The 11,275-nt window shown below is 40.6% G+C and overlaps 1 protein-coding gene across 9 annotated transcripts in view; it reads left to right on the top strand.

Moving 5' to 3' along the window:
* The window catches only part of LOC105834373 (ecdysone 20-monooxygenase), a 28,780-nt gene extending 17,906 nt beyond the window's left edge, over positions 1-10,874 (top strand). For 6 of the 9 annotated variants that reach the window (XM_028191961.2, XM_036288644.1, XM_036288658.1 and 3 more), the window contains 9 exons: positions 5,491-5,626; positions 6,314-6,457; positions 7,238-7,436; positions 8,001-8,191; positions 8,511-8,709; positions 9,047-9,209; positions 9,542-9,708; positions 9,873-9,951; positions 10,036-10,872. In XM_028191961.2, coding sequence (XP_028047762.1) covers positions 5,506-5,626; positions 6,314-6,457; positions 7,238-7,436; positions 8,001-8,191; positions 8,511-8,709; positions 9,047-9,209; positions 9,542-9,708; positions 9,873-9,951; positions 10,036-10,437 — 1,665 coding nt within the window. In that variant the 5' untranslated portion in view covers positions 5,491-5,505 and the 3' untranslated portion in view covers positions 10,438-10,872. Of the gene's footprint in view, positions 1-3,206; positions 3,231-5,490; positions 5,627-6,313; positions 6,458-7,237; positions 7,437-8,000; positions 8,192-8,510; positions 8,710-9,046; positions 9,210-9,541; positions 9,709-9,872; positions 9,952-10,035 lie in introns of all 9 variants that reach the window. The other 3 variants (XM_036288639.1, XM_036288675.1, XM_036288633.1) reach the window with 3 other exon arrangements.
* The last annotated feature ends 401 nt before the right edge of the window (positions 10,875-11,275 follow it).

Raw genomic sequence — 11,275 nt, 5'->3', positions numbered from 1 at the left:
GTTTGTAAACCGGGATAACAATCATCCGCCGTCCGTCTGGCAATCTTTTCCTGTTATCGAGGCAATACGTATCTTCTCTCACGGGGAGCGTATCTCTCGGCGTGCGATAGCTAACAACACGTTGCACATTCTCACCCAACCTGCGCGCTATCGTATATCTGTCGCAGACTTTTCCTACCTTCAATCCCTGCGTCTCCGCGTCGCGGCGTCTACTTAAACTTTATCTGCTATCTCGGGGAGAAATGTTAATTAAAATCTTAAAAACTCTGCTTACTCCATCCGTTCGCTTTACTTGCCTTACTCGGCACACCCTGTATATATCGCCGCTTGGGACACTTTTTTTCCGGAGAGCCCTTTATTTAATTGCGACAGACGGTCGGCAAGATCGAGACGACCGATGCGCGGCGGTCAATCATTTTATTTGTGAAATATTAAGTGCCACTGACAAAACAAAACGCACACACACACACACACACACACACACACACACACACAACACAAAATACGCGGTAATAATACTTGCTTGATACCCGCACGCGGCGATTACGGCGATTATGACTACTCGAAGAGAGTGAACCATACCGTGAACATGTATCGTAATCGCGAGAAACGGGAATCGCAATTTCTCCAACATCATAATCGGACGTTATACGGAAACGGCGAGATACAATTCGTATAATTGCATGATCGACAGCACTTATAACGTTCTTACGTTGTACGTGTTTTCTCGCTGCCTTGAAATCATCTCTCGCGAAAGATTATACACATTTCACATTCTTTCTCCCTCTCTCTCTTTCTCTCTTATACTCACTCACTCACTTACTCACTCACTCATTAGAAATTAGCGAAAATAATTTTTTATTACTAATAAGAAACTAAAATATTGGTAACGTTTATTTCGGTAAACGAATTTCAACTAATGACTTGACACTAATTCCAAGACACCGAGCGCATAATTTTGCGCTCGAGTCCGTTATTACATTATTCCTGACTTACAGGAAACTTATCAGTGGGTTATCAAATGAAAGCAAATAATCGCATGTTTGACAAATAGGTCAACTAATGAGATAATATTCTTCGTTACTATTACTTACGCCTAAGTGTTCGGAATGTACATTTCTTCTGGTATTGCTTGCGTGAACTGAGCTAAAACACTTGTCATTTCCATTTTGGATAAACATTACCTCGAATCATCCGCGATCGAAGGGGCGACGATGAAACGTAAGAGGAATGTAAGTCATGAAATTTGTGCGATACGTTTATGTGTATCTTTTCCATGGTAAGATGGTATTTTCGAAAGATACGATTGATCGTATCTCTTAAACCTGATTGTTACTCTCAAGCTGATCTTAAAAGATTGAGATTGAAATACAGATAAAGTTGAAACAATAAGTTGTGTGTACAATAAAACGGGCAAGACGAGAGAACACAATCCGTCATGTGTGCACCGGTGGCCCGCTCGAGATATAATTCTGTCCATGTAGAGGAAAAAGTGCCGAGTAATGTTTAGCAATAAAGTTTATGATTGAGTCGCGCTGCCGCAAAAGTAGATAATAATTGCTCTAACTGTATCATTAACGAGGCACGCACACGGCATTATACGTCTCTCGTTTACTCAATTAACGCGCAGCGTTAGACTATGAGAAAGATAGATGATAAAACAATGAGATCGCCGTACGATTATGCAATCCCTTCACTTTTTTCGCAAAGAAAACTGATCGACGAATCGATTCCTCTAAATTAGTCTATCGCAGTCACATCGTTGACGATTCGATTCGTTCGTTCCTGAAGCTAAAGAGTTAGTTATTATTACGTCACAGCGATCTTTCGCGAAACAATGTCGTGTCGTGCTGAAACCCTTCGCGCAAGGTACAGGCCATTTTCACGTGTAATAGGTATTCACGTGAAATTATAAACCGCAAGAGTTACATATCTCGCGTTTGCAGGCGCGGAAAAGGCAGAAAAAGGAAGGCTGAAGAGGGAAGGAAGGAGAGGAAAGAAAGATAACGATCCAGCTACGCGATCGCGTGTCTCGTCATGGGTAATCGGGCGCAATCTGACCGATTATTTTTCTCGTTCTCTTCCCCCCTCCTTCTTCCGCTCACCCTCCACGTACTTCTTATTTCACTCATTCGCGCTTTCTCAATTGCTCCCTAGCAATAATCCTTTATTTACTGGTCGGTGGCGACACGCTGTCATTCCAATGTCTTCGTACACAATTACCCGCGTTTGTTATTATCTACGACGCCGCGGTGGCTGTGCGACAACGCACAGTACGTGCGTGCGTGCGTGCGTGCGTGCGTGCGTGCGTGCGTGCGTGCGTGCGTGCGTGCGTGCGTGCGTGCGTGCGTGCGTGCGTGCGTGCGTGCGTGCGTGCGTGCGCGCGACGTAGAGAGCGAAATTTCTCCAATCAGTAATACAGCAAGACAAAAACACTTTATCCAGTCTCATGTAAATGCAAAGACAATTAATCCTAAAGTGTTAGTAGGTAATTTTTACTCGAGTATTAATTCAACTTGTGTTAAAATTTTAGCTTAAAATATTAAAGTATAATTTATATTATTAATATTTAATCAACTTTAATTTGCATTAATATAATATTATAGTTGAGTTATTTACATCGTGTAGCCTATGCAACGGTAAAAAGTTTTTAATTGTAGTATGTGAATTTTTCATCCAGTGTGTTAATGTAAGAAAAATATGAGTAACACTCTAGGGTTAATGTACTTGATATTATAGAGAGAGTATACACATGACGCTGCATATAGGGTGACTCTTAATTACGTGTTAATATTTGACAGAGTCTAAAGAGAGAAAATCTGAAACGCAAAACAAAAAAGATATCATATTTCACGGACTACTTCGATCTTACTTCTTTGGAATCTTCGGACCTCTCTCGGGTTGCAATAAATTTAAATTGCATACATGCGAAAGAAGCCATTAATTTTTTTTATTTTATGTAAATCTATGATCTTATTTCTTCATTTATGATCTTATGACCCAATGACGATCGAAATCTTACTTCCATTAACGTTTGGGTTTCTCTTTTATCTGCTTCTTTTTAGGTAAAGCCCAATACGTTTTGTTACGATGGAAAAATAAAAACAGAAAAATATTGAAATAAAGAAGTAGAAAGATATAAAAATAAAAAGAGCGAAATAAGCTTTCGATGGCTGCAGTAAGCACTTTGCCTTTTTTGCTTTTAGCTAGCATAGGACTGGTTCAACGAGGTATGCAAGATATATTTTGCTCCACTTTTTATTAGATCTTTATTAGAGTTTTGATCCAAAGCTCCGATCGTTGACGCTAGTCGAGTGAGCTAAGAATAGTCTATTCATAAAGCGTAAAACAGGTTTAAATATTGGACATGACACTTTGCAGAAAATAGATACATTAAAAAAGAAATAGAAATTAATTCTACGTAAAATTAAATTTATACTAATTACAATTAAAAATTGATTACATGATAGTCAAATTTTTAAAGCTATTTTGTATATCTTGCTGCAATAAGTTTGCAAAGAGGAGGAAATAATTTCTATCAATAAAATAGTTTTTACCGATAAATAACAATTAATTTTGTCATTTCTTTTAATATTCTCATTTTCTAAGATATTTGTTATTTATTTGCAAGTCCAAAATAATGTGAAAGTTTGCTAACAAATCAAGCGTCGAACTGATATTTAACATGTCGATTTTTTCTTATCGATTTTGGGAGGCGTGTGTCCATATAAAATGAGAATGGAGTAAATGCTAATGTGAGTAAAAGGTAAACAAAGATCGGAATCACGTTATTAGAGGGAAGAATGCAGCTTCGTCGGAACGTGATCGTGCGCACCACGTTCCACGTTCCTTGATAGATATCCATCCTTGAAAGGCTCCCATCACCAGTGGGGGAATATCATGCCGACGATGAGACGGTACTCACGTAGCGGTGCGCTTAATTAAAGTCATGAGAAGGAACAATGTAGCCGGTCAAAAGGCTCAGAACGCATCCCGTATATGTACACGGAAACCGCTATAAGAAAACATTGTGGAATGCGGCGCCGCTTGCCTGCCCCCCTCCCCCTCCCCCGTTTGTTTCCCCAGCTATTTTCTCCCCCGACGAAAATCGCGTGTTTTTATCTTCGGTCGTCCTCGTTGAGCGCGACAAGTAATTTATTGAAATTTTTCCGAAAACAGCATCATTATCTTAATTGCACTCTTTATTTACTCACGAGCGTAAAGGGGAACGCAAAAGATACGAGGAGAGGTACACGATAAAAAAGAAGAGAACATAAGTGGATTTGTTTTAATAGATTCCGAAGATATACACACTTAAAGCGAAGCTAGAGAAGAATTTCAGTTTAAAGTTTGGCCCCGAGTTAGACCGAAATACTTTTTTCTCCTTCTGCTCGTTGTTACAGAATGACACTGAGCTATTGATTTTGTTGATGCGTTACTCTGTATCAGGCATGTATATATATATATATAGACTGTTCACAACAGATCCTTCACCCTCGGTTCAATATGGCACTGCAGTAACCGCACGGTTACACGGCTACTATTTTCTTCGCAATTTGCATGTAACAGCTCTGATACGTCAATGACTCAGAATGAGCGACCGAGAAGCAAAGAAGAAAGAGAGAGAAGCTGAGGATCATCGGGGCAACACCGGGAGCGCGTTATCGGCGAATTGCAAATAGAGGAATCGCGCGGTCCGCAAATAACACTGGGGCACTCAGTCAGTTACGAAGAGATCCCTATAAGCGGTCGCTGTTATTGTGCTAAGCCACACGCTTTTCACCCTTTATCCCATTTTGACGTGATCTCTGTATCTATTTCTCTGCCTTTCTCCTTCTTGCCTTTTTCTCTTTCTTTCCTTCTTGGTGAGAATTGCCGACAAAAGTGTGCGATATCTTTGTTCCCTTTGCTTCAACATCGCACGCGTTTTTTCAGTGCTAAATCGGAGCGCAACAGTGTCTTGTCGGAGCCGCGCGTAAAACCATGAAAAATGCATTCTTCTCAATTACAGCCAAGTTAAACGTCGGGTGCACTGGGGGAAGCTCTGGTTCTCGTTTTTATAATGCGCCCGCGACTGTAACGTCGTTTTAACTACATTGGATGCTACATTCTCTTTACAGTTATAAGTATGTAGGGCTGCGAATCTTAAAGACGTCCTGTCATGTTTGAGAAGTCTCTACCGAAAAGTTAACGTCTCTCTGAAAACCTTGACGCGCATCTGAAGCCTCTCGACGCATCTTCGATCGAGAATGTTAATCAGCGCGACGAAGCATTCAAATAATGACTCAAAACTCGCTCCGAGAGATACGGGGCGTCGTCAGTTGTAGTACTACTTATTTCGACCCGCGACGTATCCGCGAAAGAGAGACAAGCGTTTTGCGCGTCGTAACGAGATAATTGTTCCCGCTCTCGCTCGCGGGCAAAAGCGAATTAAACCCGCGATCGTGCCGAGAAAAAGAATCCCTCTGTCTTTAATTCGCCTCGGTGCAGGGATTCGATTGGAGGATGCTGCTGTCCGGAGCATGGTTCGAGACCATCGCGGCGGCGCTACTCGCGATCCTGGTGCTGGCTACTGGCTATCGACCGCCTTGGTGGTTTTGGACTAGAAACTACAACGCGAACACCGGTAAGTGCGGATCCCCGATCTCTCCCGGTTTAACCCTTGACATCTATGCGATATCGGTCAATGGCATTGCCCATGACTTTCTTTCTTCTCCTCTGTATATTTTTATCGTTATCGATATTATAATATTTGTCGAGGGCTACACTGATAGAAAAAAAGTGTTGCATTTGTCGCGTATAATCGCGTAGTAAAATAATTATAGTCAGGAAGATAATTTTTATTGTAATTATTATTATAATATTAATAATAATAATCGTATATTTTAAGGCTGTATAATTTATAATTCAATTTTTTCGTAGTTGACATCGGTATAAAGTATATAGTTATTATCACTAATATTATTGTAATAGTTACTATATAAAAATGAAATTCCCGACTATAATTATTTTACTACGTAATTATAGTCGCAATTGTCACATATTTTTCTATTAGTGTATTCAAATTTAAGAGTTTCTTAATCGGTAATATTATGAAATATATGACGGTAGCAATGTCACGAGCTCACATCCGTTATTGCGTAAAAGTCTCTTTGAAGAGGAAGGAGTCCGAGCAATCAAAAAAATAGAACGGCGAATAAAGCGACTTGTATTAAAAATTGAAAGATAAAGGATTATCTGAAGAGATTACTCAGGCACCTTTCATTTCTTTCGTCAATTTCCATTTCTCTAAGAGTCGACGATCTCTCCGTAGACGACAATGCAGCTGACAACGGCAGAAAATACAAAACAGCGCGCGACGTACCGGGTCCGCTCGCCTTTCCGATTTTGGGCACCAGGTGGATATACTCCCGCTTCGGCTACTACCACTTGAATAAGATTCACGAGGCGTATAAAGGTAAGGAGTGTGACTTTTGCCCTTGTAGCGGAGGGTCAAATGTGCCATCTTAAATTCTCCTCTCTGGTACTGATGAGATCTCAAGGTTGCGCAATAGAGTGAAAGAAGAAGGGAATAACGTTATATAAATACGTTTCGTTATATGGTAATATGTCCATTCGATTCGTATAATAGCCGATTAACCGGGCTTGTAGAAGCACGCGCGGTTAAATCAGGACGAGGGGAAAGGCGGGGAAAACGTGTCTTTTTAGAGGGTCAGGGTCAAAGATACTTCAATCTTATCGCGGCGAGTTGTTGTAATTGCGAGAGACCGAGAAAAACGGGGAGCTCTTCTGATGGCAAAAGGCTGCTTATATTATTATATTAAAAGTTGCTTACGTCACGCCGATGAAATCTGCAAGTAGAAAAATTATTTATAGAATGTTATACATGTCATTATATCTCCGATTAATCCAATGAACTATTTTATTATGGATATACGTCGCGCGCAACGGTGAATAGGTGAATAGTTTTGCCACGCACTGGCAAAACTCTCGAATCGACGAGATATATGTGACATTTCGCACCAAAAATTATTTGTGTTGTCTCGTAAAAAAATATACGTCTCATTTGTCAAAACACATTGCACTTTTTCCCTTATGGAAATTGATGCGTTGAATCTATATAGAAAGTTGTGTTTTTATCAAAGTGCGCTCGTGCGAAGGAGTGACACGTGGTGCGAATCACGCGTCCGGTATACGGTATTTTAACATGGCTCGTTATCCCGTGATTCAAGAGTAGATCTGAATCAGCGATACGGGCCGCTGTGCAAGGAGGAGGCGCTGTGGAACTGTCTCGTGGTCTCCGTGTTCTCCCGTCGCGACATCGAGGCTGTCCTTAAGCGAGGCTCGAGATACCCGCTTCGTCCTCCGCAGGAGGTCATATCCCACTACCGGCGCTCCCGGCGCGATCGTTACACCAACCTTGGTCTGGTCAATGAGTGAGTAGAGTAGCCCGTCGTGGTCGGCGCGCTACTCGTCGATTACGCGCCGCCGCGCCGCGCCGCGCCGCGCCGCGGCGGTATCGAGGTCAAGTTTAAGGTTACGTCATGTAATTTCGATTTATACCTTATACCTTAAATACTTGGAATTTTTGCGTTTACCGCGATGATCCGATGGATTCTCCATTGTTATCGACACGTATTGCGCGTGGATGCGTTTTAATAAACTTACTCAATCGGCTTACGTGATCGAGCGCATTCTTCTCTTAACACTTTCGAATGGAGACAATAAAAACTACAAACTTGGACGACTTTTCAATCGATTATTTTGTTGTTATATAAAACGATATAAACGATATAATAGTAGATGAAAACAGTTGAGTACTTTTGGCGGTGAACGAAAGAATATTTAAATATTTCTCCTTACTTCTTGACGTTTAACAGAGTATGCTGTAGCTAGAAAAGATAAAAGAAATAATATTAGTCGATTGGTTCTCGGGATAAGGATCGTTTAGGATGTTAACGCGGGAACAATCGAATAATCAGTGATACTAATTCTGACAGACAAGGCGCGACTTGGCACAAGCTTCGGGCCGCCTTAACGCCGGAGCTCACCGGTGCCGGCACTGTATTTGGCTTCTTCCCGGCGCTCAATATCGTCACCGACGGATTCATCGACCTAATCCGAGAACGTAGAGCCAGCCGCTTCACCGTGAGAGGCTTCGAAGAACTCGCTTACAAAATGGGACTTGAGAGTAAGTCACGCTGCAGATGTGATTTCACGTGTTTTACAAATTCCCACAACGATTTTCTAATCGCGCATCCGTCTCTCTCTCTCTCTCTTTCTCTCTCGATGATCTCGTTTCTTAGAACGCGTGCAATTTGAAGTTTTGAAGAAAAACTACGGCGACATGCCACCGTCAACGTTTATGAGAAATATCTTGGCTTTTAGCTTCTATTCTCTTGTTCAACCAAAAGAGAAAGGACGAGGGGCGCCTCTCGTTCGCGTTTCAGATTTACAACATTCGATTCGTCATATGCTAACCCGCTGTTTCTCGTTCCCTTCGTCCTTAGGTACGTGCACGCTGATCCTGGGACGTCACTTAGGCTTCCTAAAGCCAGATTCCAGCAGCACGCTCACAACGAGATTAGCGGAAGCGGTCAGGATTCACTTCACTGCCTCGCGCGACGCCTTTTATGGCTTGCCGCTTTGGAAGCTGCTACCGACATCCGCATACAAGCAGCTAATAGAGAGCGAGGACACTATATACAAGTACGTCACGCGTACTTGCAATCAGTGTCCTCGCTTTCTATTAACCGCTAATTCAAGTTACTCTGGTGGTTAATTGGTCTTCTCGCGCACTTAAATCACTATCGAATTTATTTGCCGCAAGCTGCTCAATTTATTTTTATAAAATTGTTTTAAATTTTAGTATTGAATAAAAAAAAGATTTGCCAAATTTTACGATATCTTAAAATTTATAATTTTTTTTTGTTTGCAAATTTTATCGCGTTTGAACGCGATAGTATGAAACGCGCGAGTCTAAAAGATAAGTAAAAACCAACGGTCGATCGAATCGTTATCTTATTGTTCTCTTCTCCTTGCTTAGCATTATCTCGGAGCTCGTAGAGGCCACTATGTTGGAGAAACAGGACGACGCCAGAGATGAATCTGTCGAGGCGGTCTTTCTCTCTATTTTGCGGCAGAAAGATCTCGATATGAGAGATAAGAAAGCTGCTATAGTGGATTTCATAGCAGCAGGAATACACACAGTGAGAGAACCACATTGTACAATATTAATTACATTTGGCGCGTTACAGTTATTCAAAGACCATTAGATACACTTCAGCAATATATTGTAATTAAACTGTCAAGAATAATTCACAAACGTACAGTTTATATATTGGAAAAAATTTGTTTAAAAAAAGTGCGTGGCAGTTTTTGTTTGTTTGTAAAACGAGCTCGAATCATCGAGATACTCTTTAAAATGTCGGTGTCTTTTAGACGTTTCCTAGTCGTCGTTTTTGCTCATTATATTGTTCGGACTGTCAACCCGTGCAATTACTACTACAGGGTTAAAGACACAGTCGTTGGACGTTTGCAGCTAGGCAACACGCTGGTGTTCCTCTTCGACTTGATCGGACGTAATCCTGAAGTGCAAGAAACTCTTTATAACGAGGCGCGATCCTTGGCGCCTCCTGGTTGCGATCTCACAGTGGACGATCTACGAAAGGCAAAATATTTACGCGCGTGCATCACAGAATCCTTCAGGTTTTTTAAGTCAATAATCAATAAGTACTTTTTTTACAATTATGTATACATTATCGTACGCGCTCCGCGAGAGTTTTTTTTTTTTTTTTTTTATTCATGTAACGTTTTTGTAAATATGTTAGGCAAATATAATTTTATGTCTGTTGAAATGTAATATATTGCAGAATCGTCCCTACGACACCTTGCATAGCACGTATACTAGATGAACCTATAGAATTAGGCGGATATCGTCTTGATCCTGGAGTGAGTTTAAGTAACACCTCTATATTGCGATTACCGGGATAATACTTGTATTCACGATTTGCTGTTTCTTGTAACTTTTTCTAGACAGTGGTATTACTGCACACGTGGATAGCCGGATTGAGTGACGATAATTTCAAAAATGCGTCCAAGTGTCTGCCAGAAAGATGGCTAAGGCCTGTGGAACCTCATTCACCGCTGTTGGTAGCTCCTTTTGGAGCTGGTAGAAGAATATGCCCAGGAAAACGTTTCGTAGAACTCGCGCTACAGCTTATTCTAGCAAAGGTATCAAAACTGAAATATAAAAGAAAAAAAGGAAAAAAGTTTTTAATTGTCAGAATTGCTTTTTATTATCGATTGATGTTTAGATTGTTCGAGAATTTGAAATTGTTGTTGAGGAAGAACTCGGCTTGCAGTTTGAGTTTATCCTGGCGCCGCAAAGTCCCGTGTCGCTCGGATTTCGAGATCGTGGGTCGAGGGCCGAGATGACCTGAACGATTTTTTTCCGCGATTTATCGGCGACTGTTCATCGAGCGATGAATAGTAATCGAGTGAACGAATAATCGTTCAATTGTTGTCGAGTGAAGCACAGATTTCACTTTCTTGCACGAATTGAATGCTTCGTGCGTCTCAATTTTTTTCATTGATTGATTTCCGAGGGTTATCATTTTATACATTTTTGTTTGTATTATTCGTAATAGGGCGGTTTAATCTTTTAATTCATTGAAAGGAACTCCGTTCGTCCGTTGAAGATATTCATTGTTTACTCTGCCTAATGTTATGATATCTATATTTAACCGTAGGCGCATAAACAATTGAGGTCTTCTTACACGGAGAGAATTTTCTCTTAAAATTTACCCTCAAAATCTAGTAATTGTGGGATAATGTGTGACCTCGAGGAATTTTACTATACCTTTTAGTAAAATTTACTAAAAGTATAGTAAATTTTACTAAAAAGAGTACAGTAAAATTCCTCGAAGTCACACATTATCCTACAATTACCAGATTTTGAGGGTAAATTTTAAGAGAAAATTCTCTCCGTGTACCTTTTAAGACATTGACGCACATTGCTTGCAATACCCCGTATCACTTTCACTATTATTCTTAAACCTTTTTTTTTTCTTTTTTTTTTTACTGTGTGCCGCGAGAAAACTTATATCTATACACAAAATAAAGCCACAGAGCCCGCGCTACTTTACATTTATAATGAATGAATTAAAGTTTAATTAAAGAAGAAAATGCGGCGGCGATGTAATTGCAAATGTGCCCGCGAGTTCCTCAACCGCTCTATTTAGTTTTATTCATAATAACTAGCAGTGATAGTTAA

Source organism: Monomorium pharaonis, chromosome 1 (assembly GCF_013373865.1).
Source record: "Monomorium pharaonis isolate MP-MQ-018 chromosome 1, ASM1337386v2, whole genome shotgun sequence".
In the NCBI taxonomy this organism is placed as follows: domain Eukaryota; kingdom Metazoa; phylum Arthropoda; class Insecta; order Hymenoptera; family Formicidae; genus Monomorium; species Monomorium pharaonis.
This window is presented reverse-complemented; position numbering and strand designations above follow the sequence as displayed.